Below are 24,687 nucleotides of genomic sequence, written 5' to 3' on the forward strand. Positions count from 1 at the left end.
AATTAGTGTTTTGGTGTTCTGGAGGGTTTGAAAATATTACCCAGAATGCATTACATTCTTATAAAAGTGAACTATGATTTAGAAAATGTACAAGTGATACATGAAGATACAAAAGTAATTGATTGATTGATTGTTGGTTGCTTAACATCCAGTGGCAAATATTTCATGCATGATCTGGACAAGAACAAATTAACAACAAATACAATAGGTTGGTCCAGTGTAATAGAGGTCGTCAGGGATGAAGGTCAGTTGAAATTTGCATTGCTACTTGGAAATGAGGGTATATTGGTTAGGGACAGAAATTTTGCCTTACAACAGGCTACCTACGGACCCCTCAAAGACTTGTTGCAAGGGTTCTTAGCATGCAGAGAGTGTGGGACTCTCTCTATACAAGGCATCGATTTTAAAATTATCATTCTGACCGGAACATGGCTGCGTACTTGCACATCCCAAACAGTCAAATAGATGCCGCACTTTGGTGAAGGTTTTACTTCTGGTTGGAAGAGACCGAAGTGACCATATTTCAATTCCCAGTAACCCTTGGGGTTACAAAAGTAATGGTTCATATTTAAACAAAGATTTTTTTATTATTTCTGAAAGATGAAAAGCTACATTTTTTTCCCCTAGCCTCCCTATACCAAGCAAACTTTTACGTCACCTTTAATTAATATGTCTTATATTAAACACACACACAACTAATTTAACCTAATAAAAAAATATGATAAGGATATTTAAAAAAAAAAATTCCATCTATCCTAAATGTAGACAGAGATATAAGCATCACCCAGGACAAATTTAATGGTCACAAAGTATTTGAAGTATGTCCATTACTGAGATATCTATATAATATACAATGTATACTGTATATAAAGTGTTAAATAAGTAGTTAGGGGAAGGATGAATTGTAATACAAAATATACTAATAAGTAGTTAAGGTACTGTAAAGTAGATACCTGACGGGAAAATAAATAATATATCTCAGTAGGCTGTCTAGAAAGAGGCTAATGAGAAACAGGTGAAATATAGGACAGAGACCTTTTATTTTGTTTATTCATGATTTTTGTCGAGCCTTCGACTTTAGTCGAAAAAGCGAGACATAACGATCCTACATTCCGTCGGCGTCGTCGTCGTTGTCGTCGGCGGCGTCCACAAATATTCACTCTGTGGTTAAAGTTTTTGAAATTTTAATAACTTTCTTAAACTATCCTTGATTTCTACCAAACTTGGACAGAAGCTTGTTTATGATCATAAGATAGTATCCAGAAGTAAATTTTGTAAAAATAAAATTCCATTTTTTCCGTATTTTACTTAGAAATGGACTTAGTTTTTCTGCCGGGAAATATTACATTCACTCTGTGGTTAAAGTTTTTGAAATTTTAATAACTTTCTTAAACTATCCTTGATTTCTACCAAACTTGGACAGAAGCTTGTTTATGATCATAAGATAGTATCCAGAAGTAAATTTTGTAAAAATAAAATTCCATTTTTTCCGTATTTTACTTATAAATGGACTTAGTTTTTCTGCCGGGAAATATTACATTCACTCTGTGGTTAAAGTTTTTAAAATTTTAATAACTTTCTTAAACTATCCTGGGTTTGTACCAAACTTGGACAGAAGCTTGTTTATGATCATAAGATAGTATCCAGAAGTAAATTTTGTAAAAAAATAAATCCATTTTTTCCTTATTTTACTTTTAAATGGACTAAGATTTTCTGCCAGGAAACAACACATTCACTCTGTGGTTAAAGTTTTTGAAATTTTAATAACCTTCTTATACTATTTTGGATTTGTACCAAACTTGGACAGAAGCTTGTTTATGATCAAATGCTAGTATCTAGAAGGAAATTTTGTTTTCTTCCAGTTAACATTACATTCAGTCTGCAGTTAAAGTTTTTAAACATTTATTAGATTCATAAACTATCCTGGATTTTTACCAAACTTAGGCAGAAGCTTCTTACAATCAAAAGATAGTATCAAGAGGAATATTTTTATTGATTTACTTCCTCATTTTTGTTGAGCCTGCGATTAACAGAAAAGTAGGCGAGACACTGGGTTCCGTGGAACCCTTACGAATTTTTTACTATGTAATTACATATGGGTAGCTATTTTATTGACCACTTTATCAATGAATGAAAAATGGGGATTTGGACATATCTATTTTATTAATGCTCTGTACATTAAATCAGTCAAAGTGTTTAATTTTTATCAAAAATGATGTTTAAAAATATTCAAAAAAAAATGCTTATTTAAGATATGTCCAAATCCTTATTTTCATTCATTGATAAAAAAATTAGCATCATTCAGTCTGTAAAAGGTTTGGGAAAAGAGTGATCGTGAATGAGGATAACATACAGTTTTGTATATTAGCAAAAATCATCAGGTTTGATTACATTTTTAATGAATACCAAATTAAATTAGGATTGGAAATGAGGATATTTATATACAAATTTGTATATGAACAGAAGTGGTCAGGTTTTACCTCATTTTTATTGAATACCAAATAAGGTTGGAAATATGTTATCAGTAGAGGCAAGATTTAATCAATGGCGAAATTGATGTTGTATCTCAAAAATCATTGCATAGAGGCTATTTGAAAAAACAACTAAGTAAAAATACGATTATTAGGCTTAACAGGAGAACTACACTCTTGTTTATTTATGAAGTTTAATGTATATATAATGTAAGCTAAATCATAAAGTATGATTAATGTAAATGATGGGGATATGATGTAAGATAATGCAAAATGCATGTAAGGAATAATTTGTATATAACAATTGAAATTCCTGAATTTTATATTTTTTGTGTATTATACCGGTAGAAAAAGTAATAAATATCAAAACAAAAAGATAAATCTCCAAAAAGGTAATGAAAGATTAAATTTGAGAATGGAAATTGAATATATATTATTTAAATATGAAATTTAATAATAAGAAGGATAATTTTGTTTGATGTATTTTGTAAAATTTAATGTGAAATTCATAATTCCAATTCTGTATTTGTAGGAAGAAGATGAATTCATAGGTTTTGCTTCATTACCAGAACAGGTTCACAGAAAGGCTGTTAGACGAGGATTTGATTTTAGTTTGATGGTGTTAGGTAGGCATAAACTGTTAATATATATGAGAGACAGACAGACTATTGTCAACCCCAAGGGTGACTGGGGTATAACAATAGAGTCACTTTTGATCTTCTTCATACTGGCAGTAAAAACCATTCAATGTAGAGCATTCATTTGGTTGTGCAGGATGTATTAAATAACAGCAATGTATGGTAGAAAGGGGACGTTAAATCAGATGCCTTGTGCAGAGATAGTGCCACCTCTCTGCATGTTAAAAACCCTTGCAACAACTCTTGTGGAGGTTTGTAGGTGGCCTGCTTCAAGACTAAATTTCTGCACCTAACCAATATACCATAATTTTCCGGTTACAGTCCAAATTTCTCGTCCTTATCTGTTGACCCCTACCACAGGACCTACCTATTGTATTTATTGTTAATTTGTACTTGTCCTGAACATCCATGAAATATTTGCCACTGGATGTAAAGAAAACATCAATCAAGCAGGCTATTGTGAGAAAACTTTCATAAATACAAAAAAGTAGGGAGAAAGTAGGTGGAAGGAGAATGGAATGGAGAAAAATGTTGAAATGAGGAGAGAGGGATGGAAAGGTGACAGAACAAGGGTGGTGGTAGACTGAGAAAAAAGGATAGAAAGGAAATTGTAGGTAGGAGAGAAGAGAGGTCAGGGAATGAAGAAAGGAGAAAGATGATATATTTTTGTCCAAGTAGTATGGGTATTAATTGCATAAATACAAGACTGTCTATTATAAGAAATGCCCTCAAATCGCAGATCACCCTCTGGACCAGAGAAAATTTACCTTATAAGATAGTTGACTTTTGAATTGAACTTTAAAAATAACTACAGCAGAAGAAAAGGGTTATCTGACAAGACAGATTTTAGCTTAAAAGAGATGACATTGATCACTAGTTATATGGTAGTTTGAAAATGAAAATGTCCCAAATCACTTGCAAAAGTGTTAAACAAAGCATCCAATAGATTAATTTGGATAATTACTTCAATATTTCTGACTTGGCTTATTCACTAAATCTCAAGGGAGGTAATTGGATTATTTTATGAGACAGGCATGCAAAGGGGAAAAGGGAATTCACTCCATATGAAGAATATTATGATATCAGTAATATGAATATAGCTATTTTAACTACTTTGTATTGATTATGATAAAACTTCCATAGATAACCTATAAATAATGCCTTATAATGTCTCATATAATTACATTGTCAGGAAATCATACAGATATGATATTACATCATTATTTATTATTTCACGTTTATTTTTTGTCTGGATTTTTGCAATTGTCATTCATAAGATGTAAATCTAGAAATCTTTAATATTATATAAGAGAGTGTGGATGGGGTCCTGCTTTTCTGTATTCTTTAATTTTTTAGGCCGTTTTTTCCTCTATTCTTTATATTTTAGCACCCCATTATTCTCTATTCTTTATTTTTTTCAACCATTTTTCTCTGTTCTTTATTGTTTTGGCCTTTTATTCTGCACTTTTTGCCCATTATTCTCTATTCTGTAAACCCCATCCAGACCCTCATGTAATAGTAATGGGATTTTCTTATACATTAAGATTTGAGAAAAAAAATTACAATGTAATTGTGACTTCACAGATTCCCCTTCAAAATTTTCAACATTTTATGACTCAATTTTAAAATGGAATTTCTGATAGATGATCATACAAAGAATTGAGATGTCTTATTGCATAACAGCCATAGAAATTTGTTGTTAGAGATCAGAAGGTTTTTAAAAAAGGATTATTGTTTAGGGAAAATTGCATGACAGCTTTCTAAACTAGAAATGTTGAAATTAAAATAGGGACAAGAACGTTAATATTTTTGCAGAATATTAATTAATTTAGCTACATTACGTCAATGTCAGTATTTTCCCTTAAAGAAAAGGGTTAAAGGGGACTGTCATTGGTTTTGTGAATTAAACATGACAATAAAAACGTGATGTCAAGTGTTTATGAGATGCCATAAATGTCAGAACTATCTTGGTGGTCTCATGATAGCATACTTGGATCAAGTGTTGGAGGTTGTGGCGTAGTATAATGGTTGACTCAAACTAAAGATTTTAAAATTGGTATTTCTTACCTCACAATTAAGCATTCAGCTTTAGAAGTTTCAACACTATGCCAGTTCTGCTAATTGTCAGAATAAAGTTTCAATGTAGAATTTTTAGTCTTCCTGGTCAGTTAGCCAATTGAAAATCTGACCAGCATGTCCAAGTAGTAAAAAGTGAAAAGTGAAAATAAGAAAGAATGTTTCATCTGAATACTGAACCAATAGCATTACACATTACTAATCATAGAACAGACTCGGTGATAGCTCAATTTCTTTTTGGATCTACCATTTTCAATAAATTTGATGGTTTAATAAATGTTATTAAAAGTTTACAGTACTGAATAATTAAAGAAAATTATTCTGATATATTGGCAAACCTCAATGACTTCTTTGAGGATTAGATTTCCTTTGACCAATAGCCTTTGAGCAGAATGTTCTACTTGAACAGTAATTTCTGTGCTCCTACATTTGCAACAAAAAAAGTATTAAAACAATAGAATTGACCTTTTGCAAGAAGTTTCAGTTGTAAAACAAATAAAAATTCAGCAGTTTGTGGCAGTAAAAGTGTTACTATGACGTTATAATGACTGCAGTTGTGAGCTATTGCAAGAACCATCTGTATTGCACATTTTTATGTTTAAGTTTGTTTTGCAGGAGACTCTGGTCTTGGAAAATCCACTCTGATAAACAGCCTTTTCCTTACAGACTTGTACAAAGACAGAACTATCCCAGACACAGCTGGTAGGAATTTAAGTACAATGTATAATATTTTTATGGGTTATCATTCACTATTTTGTCCATAATGATGTTATAAAAATCAGGAGATATGGTATGATTGCCAACAAGACAACTATCAACCAAAGTTTAAATGAAGTGGATGCAAGCAATTATAGGCAACCATAAGACTTCAACAATGACAAACCATTCAGTTGAGAAAACTTACAGCCTAATTTATAACAAAGCAATTTACAAAAAACAAATATGTATTTGTATTAACTAAGAAAAAAAGGCAGTATATATATATAATGTAAATAGACTTTTGTTATGACTGTAATTGTAGATGTGCAATGCAATTTGAGTTTTATAGTTCGGTTAAGATTTCACAACAGTAAATTAAAAAGAGGAATCAAATTATATCTGTTATGTGGAATTACTACCTGTACTAGCTACTTTTCACAAAAATGAGATTCTACTATTTCTTAGAAATCTTACTGAATCTGTTATATTTGATATGAAAAGATAGGATTCATTATTAAAATGTTTTACAGATTAGCAGAGCAAATTTGGTTTATGTCCTGCCTAAGATAGTAAAGGAGAATTGTGTTTTTCTGTCTGTGTGTCCATCTGTCTGTTAGTCCAATCTGTCCCATATCAGGTTTACTTTTTGGTTTTTATCTAAGTTAAAGCTTTGTATTAAGGGTAGTTTGTAAACACATCAACTTGAAACTTAGTACATCTGTTCATTATGAAGTGAACTGTTAAATATATATACTAAATTAGAGTTTTGACCAAGATTTCATGGATACTGAACATGGAAATAAGAAAGTGCATTAGTGGGGTATGGTGCACTATTGATGCATATTATTAGTTACATGGTGTGTTAGTGACCTAATACGGTATATATGGGGTCAGTAAATTTCACATGGGGTGAGAGCGAAGAAGCTCTCACCCCATATGGAATTTACTGACCCCATATATACCGTATTAGGTCACTAGCACACTATGTAACGAATTTATCTTACCGACTATCTTAACGTGTGATATTTAGACTAGTAACCTATCGAAGTGAGCAAGTCTGAATTCAATACCGTTAGCATAACGAAAATATTTCCATTGATCCTACAAAAACAGATGCCAACAATAAAAACTTGTTAGCTTTAAATGTGTTTTATGAATTTATTTCAATCTTAATCATCAATTTCTTCGTTTGTTGAAACCTTTAAGATTTTTTCTCAGTACTGTTTTGTTTTTATAAAGGGACGTAACACCACTACTAACCGTGTATTGAAATAAGCCCCGCCTCCCTACTAACCTAATATGGAATATACACGGTCTCCACGCGGACGCTTTTAACCAATCATATTCCTAGAAATGTATAGGAGGTTAGATAATATTAGTTACACGGTGTGCTAGTGACCTAATATGATATATATGGAATTTACTGACCCCATATATATCGTATTAGGTCACTAGCACACTGTGGCATTTAGACCAGTGGCCTATCAAAGTGATCAAGTCTTCAATATTAAGAACCTGCTTCCATTGGTCAATACAAAAACAAATGCCAACAATAACAACTTGTAAGCTTTTAATGTGTTTTATGAATTCATTTCAATTGTTCATCATCAATTTCTTCATCTGTTGTCCGGGTGAAACGTTTCAGATTTTTCCTCAATGCAGTGTTGTTTTTATAAAGGGACGTAACACCACTACTAACTATGTATTAAAATAAACCATGCCTACTAACCCCATATGAAATATACAGGGTCTCCACATGGTTGCTTTTAACCACTCATATTCCTAGAAATGTAAGATAATCTTGTTTAACATACTGTGTTTTGAATGTATTGAAGAAAACTGAAATTTTCTCGGATAATTGATTTCTTGGATTTGCCAAAGTCTGTATACAATCCTATTAAAAAATGTGTACTTTGTTGAACGTTTAAATTCGTGGTTTACCTGTATTCTTGAAATCCCCAAAAATAGGTATCCCATGAATAATATTGAATCCATAGCATATACGAAAATAACAAGATGTGGTAAGGATTGTCAATGAGCCAACTCTTCACCAGAGACCAAATGAAATAGAAATAAGCAACTATAGGTCACCATACAACCTTTACAGTTTGATCAAGAAAACTAATGACCTAATTTGTGTACAAAACAAAAAAAGAAAAACAAATATGATATACAGGAACAAACGACAACCACTGAAATACAGGCTCTTGATTCGATAGAATATGGTAGAGGTGGTGAGGAATTTCATTGGTCTGTTTGATGCATATTTTCTATCATCCATTCCTTTTTCTCAACCTTTCTAGAAGGGATTAGCTTATCATAACTGTTCGAAAGAATCTTAGAAATTTAAGTACTGCAACATTTATAATGTATCAATGCTTTTACAGATCTTGTTGAAAGAACTCTTTCTACAGTGAAGAAACAAATAGAAATTGAAGAAAAAGGGGTCAAAGTCAGACTGACAATTGTAGATACCCCTGGATATAATGATGCTGTTAATGCTGAAGACAGGTAAGTTTACACTGCCAATTGAGGACAACTCATGTTTCTGGAAAAGGCTTGAGACTTATAAAAGGTTGGAAAGCAAAAAATAGTAAATCTTTAAATTGATAATCAAAAGGTCCTAAACAGAACATCTACATCCATCTGAGGTCACATTTGCCTGAAAGATTTGCAACCTTTCTTTTTATACAATTACATGATTTATGTATTGGATTTTTCACAAAAAATGTATCATATAGATGTAGGTATGTTAGCAGACACTATAACACTGTTTATTGTGAACAGAATAACTATGTTAAATACTTTATATATAATGATAAATGAAAAAAAATCATGTTGATTTTTTTTTCAGTTGGAAGAGAGTTGTTTCATATGTCGATCAGCAATTCCAGTTATATTACCAGGCAGAGAGTGGGCTGAACAGAAAGAATATCAATGATTCACGAATACACTGTTGTTTATACTTCATCTCTCCCTACGGTCATGGGTAAGTTATCCAGGATATTTGGATGTAATATTGTTTGAAACTTAAAAAACATAAATGCTCAATTTTGAATAATTTCTGTTTCATAGTATCCTAAAATGTGGTTTGGCCAATAAATTGGGGCTATGTCAGTGCAATTAATGCAATTTAAAATCGTGTTGCAGAACATTACGTTTGTAAATTTAAAAATGCATGTTTTTATAATGTTATGGATGTGCTGTCAGAAATACTGTCATTATAAACAACTGAAAATTATGCTTTATTTATGATATAATTTTTTATAAAAGGGAAAAATACAAAATGTTCCCTTACAGACTATACATACTTGCAAAATAAACAACTCTTACCATAGGACATACAGTAACTCTTGAATATTTGGAATATTGATATATAATCAAACCTGATATACAGGTCACCTCTTTTAATTGAAAACCTCTCATGTAATGCTGTAGAAATGCATATGCATATTGAAGGTCACCTCTCTTCTCTGGCTTTAAGGATGACCTTGATATACAGGTTACTGTTCATGAATTATCTTAAAAGGCATTAAAATACATTCCTTCTTGTACAAAATTAGTATCTAATAAATTTCTTTTTTTCTAGGTTGAAACCATTAGATATTTTAGTAATGAAAAAACTACATAATAAAGTCAACATTGTACCTCTCATAGCCAAGTCTGATGTTCTCACACCGAAAGAGGTCAAAAGGTTAAAAACCAAGGTCAGTATATCACATTGTATATTAAAAAAAAAGACTAAAAAGCATTGATGCTTATTAGACAAATAAAAAAAAAACTAGAGAAAAACATCAAAATAAAAGAGAAATGCATAAACTATAATCCTGACCACAGTTAAATTCCACAGTATTAGGTCCTAATGGCGGAGTGTTGTAGGTAACCTATAGACGTCATTGTGCACAAATTATTCCTTCAGTCAGTCATTGATTGTTACAATCGTTTAAAGAAGTAAACTAAATTATTGATGTGAGATATTTTGCTTGTTAGTTGCCTTAGTATACTTCATGATTTCAGATCCTATGGGTTAATTAGGGTATAGGTACATGGTCACTGGGACTTCTACTGTTCAACATTTAAACCCATGCTGATGGAGTGTCTATTTGGCTCTGCAGAATGTACACCTGTTAATATTTGATAAAAATAATTGGAAAGAGGTTGATAAATTTAAAATAGAAGACATGAACCCCTTCAGTGATTGTCATGTGTCATATCCTAATGTTTTTCATTATTTGGAGAATTGGGTGTTAATGGCAGATTTTTTATTGTTTCTTTTAAATTTATTCCCATCTTTTATAGACTCTGGATGATTATGGCTTTACATATTGTATAGACACCTTTCTACTGTTATAGACTCTAATTTGTTCTTTGAAGATGTCTTTCGGTTTTATTCATCATTGGGTTGCTGTCTCATTAACATACCGTATACCCCATATCTTCTTTTATTCATAAAGTATCTTAGAGAACTAAGTTACAGGTGATTTTTTTTTATGTAAGTAGCTTTTATACTGAAGATGATTTACATTTATTTTTCAATTGTTAGGTATTGGAAGATATTAGAGAGAACGATATCAACATTTATACATTCCCAGAATGTGACAGCGATGAAGATGATGAGTTCAAGGAACAAGATAAAGCTCTCAAGGTTTGTTGAAAAACTTATTTTAAAGAAAAAACATATTTGTCCCAAATAAAACTAGACACTTGAAATTTAAACTTAATGCACCGCAAGTCATAGCTTTTGCATAACAAAACCTGATGAAAATAAAATCTAGTAACTTTTGAAAAAAACAAAGCGCAATCAATAATTTTTTAAACTTTTGTAGAATTGTAGAAATTAAATATACATTTAAGAAATTTGTAGAATTGTAGAAATTAAATATACATTTAAGAAATTTGTAGAATTGTAGAAATTAAATATACATTTAAGAAATTTGTAGAATTGTAGAAATTAAATATACATTTAATTTAAGAAATTTGTAGAATTGTAGAAATTAAATATACATTTACGAGACTAAAGCAAGCAGATCAAGTCACAGCTTTTATCGAAGATGCACTACAACTTAGATGGATATTCTACATAACCTTTTGTATAAAAATGATTGACTAAATTTTCCATGGTGTTGTATATGTGCAAGTCTTATGCTAAAAACAAAATAATGGCATGTCCACTTCATAGGTATGGAATCAGGGGACAATCTAAACATTTTGCTCACAGTATGGAACACCCACTGTCAGGTTGAAATTATAAAATCCTCTTGATTAATAGTGTGAACTTTGACCATATAAAAATAATAAGGAGATGTGGTATGATTGCTAGTGGGAAAACTATATCTAAAAGGGTCTAAATGATGTGAAACAATTCAAACAAGAAAACCAACAGGCTGATTTATGACAAAACATATGTCTGATAAAGACCAATGACAAACCACTGAATTACAGGCTCCCGACTTGGGACAGGCAAATAATAATGTGGTCAGCTTGTTTCCTATCTATTTTCTTAAATATTTTAGGAAGCAGTGCCATTTGCTGTTATTGGTAGTAACACAGTTGTAGAGGCAGGAGGGAAGAAAATTAGAGGAAGGATGTATCCATGGGGGATTGTTGAAGGTAAAATATATACAATGTTAAAGAAGGAAATGGTAACAAAAATACAACATTACATAGCCACTTCTGTTGCATACATAGAAACATTGAAGAAGATAGATACAAATCTGTTAAAAATAAGATTTTCTTCCAGTGATAAACACAATTTTCAGAAAAACAAAGGTGTATTAGAATAGCTACTCCATGCTAATCAAGAATGCACTATTTTTACAGCAAATTATGAAATACTAACAAATAATGTAGCTTATATCTGAGATTTTTTTCAGCAGTAATCAAGATACTATGGATATAAAATTATGGAGATATGGTATGAATGTCAATGAGACAACTATCCATAAGAGACCAAATAATGCGGATGTATAGATTCATTTATCTTTGTGGGAACCAAAAATTGTTGATTAGGGAAAAGTTGTCTATTTTTATGCCCCCTTCGTTATCAGAGGGTGCATTAAGTGTTTCACTTGTCTGTCCTTACGTCCCAAAATTGGTTTCCATTCCCTAACTTTTGTTTTCCTCAACCAAATGTTATGAATTTATACACAATGTTTAATAATACAAAACCTGGATCAAGTTCAAATTTGTGTGGCATCACTTTTGCAGTTCTCGAGTTATGCCCCTTTATAATGTTAAATGTAAGCGGGGGCATCATCTGTGTCCCATGGACACATTCTCCTTTTATTTATTATACCTGAATACAGTTTTGACAAATTCTACATACAAGACTTTAGGAATTTTGTATTTTATTTGAATTTTGAAATTTGTGCTTCACCTATATACCCCAAAAATTCATGAAAATGTATATTGTACGATTACTAATGAATCAACAGGATGCTTTGCCACATTGTATTTTGCTGTTTTTTTTATGAAATTATTTTGGTTCTTGTGATTGAGTCAAGGGAGATAACAATTTGCCATGTAATATATGATCACTGGCTTGCTTCTTTTTTAAATTGTTTAAATTCATTGCCTTTGACTTTAAATATTGGTAGCAATTATAGATAACTAATGTTCATGAAATAAAACAACTGCATATTTCAGTCATAAAGATTGTGAGATGAGAAATAATCCATGTTTTATACATGATATATAGAAACAAAAATAAGATAGATGAAAGCAAACAATGTTATGAAAGTTTACACATTATTAAGTAATATGATTGATAGGCTATGTAACAAGTCTTGCATGTGATATAGATCATGGTGATTAATTAAAAAAAAACAGAAATCTGTTGTTATTTTCAAGGCTATTATAATTGTGACATGGGAGGTAATCCATGCACATACCAATAAAACATCAAAAGACAAAAAAAGTTTAACACTTTGAAAACTGGTAACATCAAATGTGTGAATAAAGATGTATCAAGAATGATACGGTTTTCTAAATTTTAAATAATCAATTCTTGATACAGTTTTCCAAATTTTAAATGATCAATAAAATTATTTAATTTTTATAATTGATATTTTGCTTTCTTTTTGAAGGATAATAAACAAATCCTTTCTTATTTGAAATTGTGTTTTTTTTTTCAGTGGATAATCCAAAGCATTGTGATTTTATAAAGCTGAGACAGATGCTGATCAGGTAAAATTTATTTTAATAATTGTACATTTAGACCCCATTTACACTAGCAAAAAAGATCTATCTTTACTGAGATCGATCTTTTTAAGATTGATCTTTGGTCTAATGTAAACGGGAAAGATCGATCTTCAATCGGACTTAAAAAGTCTACCTCTAGAGGTGGTTTTAAAAAGATCGATCTTTTTTGAATCGATCTTTTTTCCAGTGTAAACGGTTAGATCGATCGCAATCGATCCTTTTAAAAGTGAAAGTGTATATTTAGACTTGAAATAAGTCTGTGCATGTTCGTCGCCAAATATACACGTGTTTAAAACAATGGACGGCAAAAGAGGAGATGCATGGAGTCAAGAAGAGACTGTACTCTTAATAGAATTATGGGGTGATCAACATATCCAGGATCAATTGGAAAACACGCCGAAGAGAAATTTGGACATATTCAAGAGGATATGTACTGATATTAAAGACAGGATTCCCGAATTTGACAGAAATGCACAGGACTGCCGTGCAAGAATCAAAAAACGAAGTATTTTTAAACAAAACGTGAAAATAAAAAATCAGGAGGTAGACGAAAAACGTTTCCATACTTTGAGAGACTGCGGGATATGCACACGTTATTGCTTTCTATTTTTACGATTGTTTGTTTACGAAATGCAAGGTAATTAGGTCAGACCGGTTCTTTTATATTGTAGTGTAAACGCATCGGATTAAATAAGATCGATCGCAATCGATCTTGCGTGTGCAGTGTAAACGCAAACTGGTCTTTTTAAGATCGATTCAAATATAGATCGATTCAATTTCGTACAAGTGTAAACGGGGTCTTACATAAAACTTAAAATTATTTTTATTTTAAAAATGTTATAAATTAAATGCCATTGTATCAGAAACCATTTTGATGTTAAAGAATCTGATTAATTTTCCGTATTATTTTCAAAAGCGTATAAATTATTTTTTACACTAAAAAGTTGTGATTGGCTTATAATGTCCAAAACAATGGAAATCAACCAATGATATGACATTGTTTTCATTTTGGGTAACTAACAAAAAAATTACCCATAGTTCTTAAATCCTGAAACCTTTAAGTGCCCCTTGATGCTCATGAATTTGTTGCTGTTAATTGTTTTGAGGCCATATTAAAAGAAGATAGCCTTATTTCTAAAAAATATCCATTTGTATGCACCTGTCCTAAGTCAGGAGCCTGTTGTTCAGTGGTAGTCGTTTGTTGATGTGGTTCATAAGTGTTTCTCGTTTCTCGTTTTTTATATAGATTAGACCGTTGGTTTTCCTGTTTGAATTGATTTACACTAGCCATGTTGGGGTCCTTTATAGCTTGCTGTTAGGTGTGTGCCAAGGCTCTGTGTTGAAGGCTGTTATTTGACCTATAATTGTTTACTTTTTATACATTGTGACTTGGATGGAGAGTTGTCTCATTGGCACTCATACCACATCTTCTTATTTATATATAGAGATTAATTCCATTATGGGTAAACAATTTTTGTAAAAGTTTCTAAATAAACAAGGATGATTAGACCGGTGTGTTCCCATTTCGCCTTAGCTGTGAATTCCAGGTAAAAAAGGTAAAAAAAATACTAAGGCGATATGGGAATTGAACTAAGGCGAAATGTGAATTTAGATAAAAAATTTAAATAAACAAATTAAACCTCTGTGTTTTTATAACAATTTAAACAACATGTAATTACGGAAGTGTTTCTCTTGAATTATTATTTTTATATTCATTTATTAAAACTGACAATTTTTATGATTTCAAAAGTTGTGAAATCAGAAAAAATCTTCAATAAAAACATTAGTCAGTACGAAAGTTGCTTCTCTTATGTTTAATTTAATAAAAGTTGCAATTTTATGAATTTTTTGCAATTAGAAAACTTTACATTATGCAACACAAAAAGTTCAAAAGAACAACAAAAAAAACTGTTTTCCCACAGACTTGTTAGCATATATATTAAACAAAAACTTTAATAAAAAAATAAAATAATAAAAAAATCTTTAAAATTGTGTTAATGTGCATCCAGAAATGCAGTTGCTCATGTCTTTCCAAACGCAGAACTCAAAGGTTGTTTGTTCCACTACGCAAAAGCCATATGGAAAAAGACACTAGAATATGGGCTTCAAACTCAATACAAAGATGTCCCGGATGTCAACAAACTCGTCCATCGTGCAGCAGCCTTACCATTACTGCCCTTAGATCGTTTGGTTACACGCCTTGGAAAACGCACCACAGACAGATGCTTGCACCAAATTAACCTACTATGTAATTCTGACATGGATAGAGGGCAGATACCCACAACCAACCTGGAACCACCACCAAACAGAAGGACCCAGGATAAATAATCATTTAGAGGGCTGGCATAACAAGCTGAAAAAGAGGGCCAAAACAGCACATCCAAACATATTTGAAATTATCAATGTGTTCGAGAAAGAGCAAACAGCTAACAAGGTAAAGAAAGTACAGTATGCAGCAGGTGGCAAGAGGAGGGGGAAAAGCTAAAAAGTATAGAGAAGTAGAAGAAAGATTCACCACTTTGAAGGAAACCCTACATAATGGTACAACTGACTACATTCAGTATGGTGATGCAGCATCCTACATCCTTAAACTTGGAAACTAAATGAATTTTGAACATTCAAATGTGTACATCAGTACCTTGTTTTTCACAATATGAACTATCATATATAGTACTATTTATTTATGTTTATGGAAATAATTCTTATGTTTTATGTATCAGTGCTTTTTTCTCATGCTATTATTTATTACATGTACATTTTCTCTATTAGTATTCTAATCTAAAATTGTGTGTGCTTGTAATTCAGTGCTGATTCAGAAATAAAATATTTGTTATGATTGTGTGATATTTGTCTTTATTTATTCATTAAAATATGAAATATTCCGTATCCTATTTGTCATCTCTAATAAGACTTTATTTACAAAATATATCGCATAAGTATAAAAAAATACATATTCAGAAAAAAAAGTGCAACTATAAAAAAGAATTATTTAAAAAGTGGGACAATCGGGTAGACACCAAAAATAAAAAAAAAAAACTCTTCTTTTAAAAAGTATTTCATGGCAGAATTTGACATCAAAATAACAAATATCAACTAATTGCAATACAAACAAAAAATAACTTAATTACATTGTTTACACAAGCTCCCATTTCACCTTAGTTAATTCTTGTGTACCTGAAAATTTGTACTAAGGCAAACTGGGATTAATTTTATATAATGATTTTGACAGCTAAGGCGAAATGAGAATAAGCCATTAGACCTGTTTAATTAACAAGGATGAAAGTTGTATTTTGGAAATCGTTTATTGCTTGACCATCTCTTTAAATGAAACAGTTTCCATATAGATACAGGTTATGTATGTTCTGAGCATGAAATTATATAAACAATTGAACAATACAGATATGAATCAAAATTTAATAAAAATATGGAAAAAAAGTGGTCTGAAGACCGATGTGGTATATTTGCCAATGAGACATCTATTCACCAGAGACCAAAGGATGAGGATATTTAGAACTGTAGGGCACTGTATGGCCTTTAACAATGAGAAAAATGCATACCATATAGTAAGCCTTAAAAGGCACTGGCATGACAAAATAGGAAATAATAAAACAAAAATTCAATAAAACAAGCAAAAAACAATTGAATCATTTATGCTTTGCATGATTTGTATATTTCGCTTTTTTCTCTATTTCCCTTAAATGAAATATATGATCTTTATCTTTCAGTACACATATGCAGGATTTGAAAGACATCACTTCTGAGATTCATTATGAAAACTATCGAGCAGAATCTTTGTTATCATCTGAAGTCTCCAAGTCTAGTAGAGAGAGGACGTAAGTTTGCTATTTATTTCGGCTCAAAGAGATATGCCTACATTACAATATGTTTTTACTTTTCGCTAAAAGGACTATGGCATTGTAAAGAACCATGTTTAATGGACAAACATTTGTAAAAGTGGCACCATAAAAGATATATATTTATAACACAACATTTGTTTGGTTTACTTATAAGAGTACATAGAAAAACCAACCAAATCCAAATCAAATCCAAATCAAAATACTTGTTCAAAATACCAAAAATTGAGATACATCCAAACTGTAGTAAATTGTTTCTCCCTTACCATCTTTCATTAATACCATATAGCCGCCAATTGTAGCAAGAATTATGTTATAGGAAAGTTACTGAGCATGATATGATTAATTTAGTTCTCATCTTGTATTTGTACTCTTGTCAGCTTATTTTATTCTTGTCTCCTCCGTTGTACCTATAAGAAAACAAACATAATTTTTGACCATCTGTCTTTAAGAATGAGTAAAAACATGATAGTAAATTATTCTAAAGAAAAATTAAATACAAATGTCACTATCATTTAAGAGCAACATGAAAAAAGGTCAACCAAAATATTACTTTCTAAAGAAAGGGGAAATAACTCTAAATGCAATCAAAACATTATAGAAAAGAGGTTGTTCATAAAACTATGATCAACTCAAACGACTTGTCTGATTTGTTTGACAGGAAATTGAAGAGAGATTCCATAGCAAACTTAGACAAAGCCATGGAAACAGAACAGTTGTTGCAAGAGAAAGAAGCAGAGGTATTGTATTGTATAAATTGTGCAGTGAAAATGTTTAAATTGAACCCTCAAATTGGATACGCAAGATACATGTCTAAAGTGAACCATTAGTGTAAGGAAATTGAAAATAAAATTCTTAGAGTTTAATTTTTGTAAATTTACACATGTCTGAACAGAACAAAAAATCTTCTAAAAGATTTTCCTAATATATGTTCTCTTTAGAAAGTTTTCACTGTAGTTTATATAGAGTACTGTAAATTCTGAAATGATTTGGATGTTTTAAGTATTGAAGACATTTTACAATATCAATATCCTATCAGTAACCACTCACATTTTTAATTCCATGCCATTGTTTGAATGTAGAACTTCCTGAAACTACATTAATTAAAATTGCATTGTTGACCCTTGATTTATAATTCCAATAAGATATGCATGCATATATATCTCATTCCAATAAAAAAGGACAGAAAGGAGAATATAATCTACTACTCTACATTTTGTACATGTATATATCAGTAGCTTGTTGTTTCCATAGATAGGAGGATTATGCCAGACATTCCTGTTTCCTATATAGTCCAGCAATAGATTTATTTGTTTTATTAACCATTCAATATTCATTTACATTTTTTTATTAAAAGAGCAATATTTTGTACCTGTCTTTTTTTAATTTTTTTCAGATACAACGAATGCAGGAAATGTTGGCCAAGATGCAAGCACAGTTACAAAGTAGCCCCAATTCCCAAAATGGTCGATTGGGCAATGTACGGTGATAGACATGTAGGCAGTGTACAGTCATTTTAAGTGTATAAAATGTACAATTTTCTAGTTTACAAGTAATGAGGCACTGTAAACAGGATGTACAGTAGGCCTGTGTAGATTTGTTATGGCGGCCATGGTGCAATTTTTAAAGTCTAACAAATTTATAACCAATTTACAATTTTCTGTAATTTTCAATTACGGTAACACTAATTTATACTGCTTATGTGATGATATAGATCTCATCTTTCGTTTACAACAGTCTGAGGTCAATTCAATAGGTCAACTCACGAAATATTGGTTGGAGTCTCCCAATATTATTTTTAAATTGGAAATCTCTCTATAAGACCAGTCTCCTGTCAGACAAGGAGGTTGAACAGGGCTTCCAAAAAATATTTGAGCCAGCCTGACATTTTTTGTCTTATCCTGATTTTAATCCCTTAAGACTAAGTAACAAAAGGCAATAATGGTAATCAGTTGGGAATCATATAAGCAATGATTGACATAAAAGTGATATTAAACTTGATTTTTCATATAAATTCGATGTTCTGACATAAATTGTAGAATTGACAGTGCATCATTCGAAGTGTTCAACATCAGTGTACTAATATCTGCCTTAGACTCTTTATTTGTGCAAAATTATGCTGTCAACAACTTCACTTTAATTTTTAAAAGCACCTTTTCCTAATACTGGATGTTAACTTGACAATGGTAAAACACGGACCAGAGATGGATACGTAAAATCTGTGTACGTTTACAAAGCACAATAAAGTTTAAGTAGCTCTTTCCACGTTATTTCTTCAAGATTATACTGGAAATGTGTGAACATGCACACAAGTGTACTATTTCAAACAAATGGTTCTAATGGTTTTTCGCTTAAAAAGTTTATTACTAACTTTTCAAATTTTCATCAAATCATATTTATATACGTATTGCTGATATTCTAAATCTTTTTGACTGAATTTATTAAATGGAAACCAATGAAATTTAAGTAAATAACTTTAAATAGACTGATCAACGTCCAGTACAAAATATTTTCAGCTGTCAGACAACTAAATAACCTTGATTGTAATGAGAGGGTATTAAAGTAAGGGTTTGTTTTAATAGTAATTATTCATCAAGTCACTTTTATAATCAGAAATGTGTGGTTGTTTAATGTTTAAGGCAAAAGGTCACGTCAAAAGATCGCATAAACTTCAATTTTTTTTCTGAATTATGCAAACCCACGTTATATGTCCATTTCAGGCTCTGCACAACAAGTCAAAAATATAATTTAACAGTCAAGTCAGGACAGTATGACCATTTTGGAAGCCCTGAGGTTGAATCCACCATTTTTAGGGAAAAAATCTAATATCTCTCTTTAGAACCATTATTTCATTTAAAATAGTTGAGGAGGTCCATCATTATTTGAAATGGACATTTTGTAGTTGGGTTGCTTGTAATTATTGTTAAACATTATTTGTTTATACACTATTTAAAGTGTCCAAACTACCTGACTGGTATATTAAGCTAATTAATTCACTAATTTTTCAACTGGTTTGAATGTAGATTGTATTTTTATTTATATTAATAGTATAACTGTGAAATGTAAGATAGAACATTATAAAGAACAATAATGAAACAGGTTCCTTGAGGGTGATTTCATGCCTTGTATCTTTGAAAAGTTGACACATTCGCAGTCAATTTTTAATGAAAATTTCTGAACATTTTCAATTTGTATATTGAGCACAAAATTGTATGTATGTAATAAATTCAACTGACAGTTATAGAAGAAACCTTAAATACAGTACCTTGACCATTTGTTTGTTGATTGGAATATTGAAACATTGTGTACCATTTTACTCTTTTCCCTTATTTTCCAAAGCATTCCTTTTGGGGTATCAGAAAGGCTGATATAGACCCCAACTTTCAAGCATAGAAGTGGTAAAAAATCAAAATCCTCTGTTATACTACTGCTAGTATTTTAATCATAGAAGGGATTATAAAATTTCACCATGCTCTGTACAATATAATTGTGCATTCTTATTTGTTTCATATTTTTTCTAAAATATGATAGTCTTTGTGCATAATTTGTCTCCTATGAAAAATAATCAAGCCTACATTTCTGTACGTACGGGTTTTTTTTGTGCTGCTATCTCCCACAAATTTGTCATGATTCTTTAAAATAGTAAAATAGGCAAAATACTATCCGATTACCTTGTTTTGCAATTCAGTAGGGAATATTATTTCTAAAGTTATACAGATATTTTGATTAATGCTGGTTAGGGTTTGTTTGATATTTTGCCATTGTGTAATTACGTGGCATTTTCCGTTGAAGCAGTTGTAAAAGTTATTCTTGGAAACAGAAAATTAAATCTAGTTATCTCCCTTGCACCAGTTTTAACCAGTACAGAATTTATTGGTGAATAATAATGAAACAAGAAGATATGAGTAGTTAGTTGATGTAATACATGCCCTGATTAAGATTATCCTCGCATGATGGGTTTTTCTACTATTAAGAATGCATTGTGACGTCACAATTTCCATTGAAAAAACATGCATAGTACGAATGCATATGACGTACGAAAACATATGATCTGACCATAATAATAAAACATGATAATGCCATTATCATCCATGTACTCAGAAGTATTATGTAATAAACCTTTGATATAATGTTTCTTGATAATTTGCCATCATAATATCACAATAAAACATTAACTACAATCTATGTGTAGTTTCTTTAATTATTATTTAACATTTATTTTATCGATATGATTTTTGTTATGATTTATATCATTATGACATTTTTTCATCATTTCTAGAAATATATTGTCATCATTTTTTCATTTCAAACAATGCCATGTAAAATTTAAACACATTTATCTTAATGTTACAATACCATTGCATAATTTGTATTGAATACATGTGGCAAATAAGCTGCACACTCCAGTGGAAGCTAGGGTAAGATATTTGCCACATTTTATCAATTTAAACAATTTTAAAGAATACAGCATAAGTTTAGAAATATGGGAAAACTCTAGGTCTAACCCTTTAATATTTCCTCTTTATAGAACATATTTGACGCCGCCCTATGACAATGAAAATATCTGACTAGCCTCAGTTAAGTATATATTTTGACAAGAAGAATTTCAAACCATCTAGCATTGTTTTAGATAAATAAACATGTATATTATGCACTAAGACTTTTCAAACATGTCTGACGATCCATGATTTACCCTAAGCACTCTTGTCTGATTTCTTTTAAATTATATGATCGCATTCAATCCAATTATAAAAAATCTTTTTTTTTCTTTTGAAGACAGTGGTAATGAATAAAGCATTTATGGTAATGGGACCAAACCTTATACCTGTATTTATCCTTAAAGCAGACAAAATCTATTAATTGTATTACATATACATGGATCAATTTATAATTATGTAATTAGAATTGTTATTTCTTATGTACTGGTACACATGCTGTAAGTCTACATATTTGAAAAAGGTCAAAATTATCAGGTCGTGCTATCCTTTCGTTTATAATGGGCATGAGGTTTGTGATATAGACACTTGTTTATATTTATATAAATATATATTTATATATTTATATATGTCTTTTTAGCTCACCTGGCCCAAAAATAATGATAAGGGGTCTTCAGTAACTATTGTAAGACTACAATGGGATGACCTGCTTTAAATTTTACTACTGGGCCGAATTAAAGCAAACTTGGCCTCAATCATTATTAGGGTATCTAATACTAGTTATTATGATTTTAACCTTATTTTACATGATTTCCAAAACCACAGTAGATACAGGTGAGCGACACAGGCTCTTGAGAGCCTCTAGTTTTTTTGTGTCATTGGGTTGCTGTCGTAAACCACACACAGCCATTTATTGATATACCTAAATATATTAATGCACTTTTATTTTGGTCATTTTATGATATATTAATTTTCATTATAAGAATGTCTTTCCCCAAAGTTTTGCTCGTCTTTTGGGATAAATTGCTTCCTTTGATACAGGTTTATTTTAAATCGTAAATCAATGCTAATTTTTGATATAGTCAAAGCCTGCAGCGCTTTGAATAAGCAGAGAAAATATACAGGGCACCAGTTTCATGAAACATCTCAAATTGAAGATTCTTTCAATGAAACAAACAACCAATTAAAAATTATATTTTTAGATTTCAGAAAGCATTTTTTTTTTAGAAAAAAGCCCAAATAAAGTTGAGTTATGATGTTTTATTTTATTAATGTTTCATTAAATTCTTAATTATTAATTTAAGTGCATTTGTAATACATTGAAAAGTGAAAAAAAGACCTCACTTAAAATCATGTGATGTCTCCATTCTGGATTGTTTCAACATAGAAAAGCAGTTTAAATAAACTGTTTTTTTTTACAGATTTTAGTACACTCCAATAATTTTATGAAAATCTATATTTTGGATATTTTATGAAATTGAGACGTAAAATAAATACTTTTCATAGTGAGAATAGACAAGGATATGAGTTGTGTAAAATGTGTTCATAGTTAATGTACAAAGTAATTTTGTATTTAAATAAATATTGTTGTTTTGTCTTTACATGTATACTTTTTTATGTCCCATCTATGAAATTAGAGGGATATTATGTTTCCCGGTCTGTTATATGTCCATTGATATCTGTCATGTATCGGGTTAAAACAGAGTCGAAAGATACCAAAGGGACATTCAAACTCATAAGTCGAAAATAAATTGACAATGCCATGACTAAAAACAAACAGACTAACAATAGTAAACAAAACAGAACATAGAAAACTAAAGACTGAGCAACTCAAACCCCACCAAAAACTGAGCGTGATCTCAGGTGCTCTGGAAGGGTAAGCAGATCCTGCTACACATGTGGCACACGTCGTGTTGCTCATGTTAGTACAAACCCGGTGATAAGTCTAATTCGATAGGTCACATTCGGGGGAAAGGGGATAAGATTATAGTTAAGACAATTGGAATACAGCTGTTGTCATCTATGACACAGATTTTCCATAACAGTCAACCAACACGTGATGGCGTCCGTAATTTTACGAAGGGACGATTTCAACTTCACCACTTGGAACTCAGACTCATATGAATAAAGAAACAAAGTCGGCAAGAAGAGGAGCACAGTTGGTTTCCTTAGGAATGCTGATTGTTTGTTGAAAAACATGTTCTCTAAACGTAACAAATATGTTATCAATTAAGAAATCAAGCATCTTGATAATGTCAGTTTTTTTTTGTTTCAATCAGAGTTATTTTTTACAAAGTACGATTTATCCCTCCCCAAGAAACTTGTATCTACGTAGGCCATTTTTTTATGAAACAAAGCAGGACCATCTCTTTCAATTTGTCTTTTAGTTTGGAATTGGGAATACTTGTGTTAAGTGTAGAAAGGTCAAATGTTTTATTACTATTGCAAGATGAAAGAGTCTTAGATTGTATGTAATCTAAACGATCATTAGAATTTATTAGTATTCACCTCTAGAATAGGTAGTTTCACAATAACTTTGAAGCCTGGCTTTGATTGCTGATAAAATTGAAGTTAATAATTTAGAAATAGGTTTAGTGGAGCACATGGAAGACATAGCAATATAACGTTGTTTGTAAAGACACTATGTAGTTTAGGTATCCAATACAGTAGAGGAAGATCCAGTTCTTCATCTTTGGTTGAAATTCCAAAGGAACATAGAACAGATCTAGGTTTCCATATAACATTGTTTGTAAAGACACTATGTAGTTTAGGTATCCAATACAGTGGAGGAAGATCCAGTTCTTCATCTTTGGTTGAAATTCCAAAGGAACATAGAACATTGCTCGATCATAACACAATAAGTATCTCCCAAAGGATGCACAACATGTTGTCCTTATGTTATCTGTTTTCAAACCAGCTTTTTCTTATAATCATTACTGTATACATTCAAAGGGTCTTTGCATTGGAAATAAACACATTTATTCTAAAACCAGCTGATGGCATTATACCGGTTATGTTCTTCTCGTATATTTTAGGATGGTATGATACTAAACCCCTAACGGGAGGGATTGTGCTTGATTTTCTTATGATAAAGAAATAATCTTGCTATTAGTTTTATTGAGGTCGGATCTGGCATGTCAGTAACTGCTAGTTGTCCTTTGTTAATTTATGTTGATTATTGTCATTTTGCTATTCTAACATCGGACTCGGACTTCTTTCAAACAGAACTTTACTGTGCGTATTGCTGTGTGTTTGTTTATTCCACATTGGCTAGAGGAATAGTGGAGGGTTGCGATCTCACAAAACATGTTTA

General features: G+C 31.1%; 1 protein-coding gene across 7 annotated transcripts in view; it reads left to right on the forward strand.

Annotated features, from left to right (window-relative positions):
• LOC127710652 (septin-2-like) overlaps positions 1-24,687 on the forward strand; it is a 635,810-nt gene that overhangs the window by 47,382 nt on the left and 563,741 nt on the right. For 6 of the 7 annotated variants that reach the window (XM_052216600.1, XM_052216598.1, XM_052216599.1 and 3 more), the window contains 11 exons: positions 3,004-3,097; positions 5,801-5,887; positions 8,272-8,395; positions 8,739-8,873; positions 9,474-9,591; positions 10,428-10,529; positions 11,398-11,494; positions 13,018-13,069; positions 16,810-16,917; positions 17,600-17,678; positions 18,335-22,975. In XM_052216600.1, coding sequence (XP_052072560.1) covers positions 3,004-3,097; positions 5,801-5,887; positions 8,272-8,395; positions 8,739-8,873; positions 9,474-9,591; positions 10,428-10,529; positions 11,398-11,494; positions 13,018-13,069; positions 16,810-16,917; positions 17,600-17,678; positions 18,335-18,427 — 1,089 coding nt within the window. In that variant the 3' untranslated portion in view covers positions 18,428-22,975. Of the gene's footprint in view, positions 1-3,003; positions 3,098-5,800; positions 5,888-8,271; positions 8,396-8,738; positions 8,874-9,473; positions 9,592-10,427; positions 10,530-11,397; positions 11,495-13,017; positions 13,070-16,809; positions 16,918-17,599; positions 17,679-18,334; positions 22,976-24,687 lie in introns of those variants that run through there. The other variant, XR_007986256.1, reaches the window with a different exon arrangement.

This window comes from Mytilus californianus, unplaced genomic scaffold (genome assembly GCF_021869535.1).
Source record: "Mytilus californianus isolate M0D057914Y unplaced genomic scaffold, xbMytCali1.0.p SCAF_8, whole genome shotgun sequence".
NCBI lineage: Eukaryota > Metazoa > Mollusca > Bivalvia > Mytilida > Mytilidae > Mytilus > Mytilus californianus.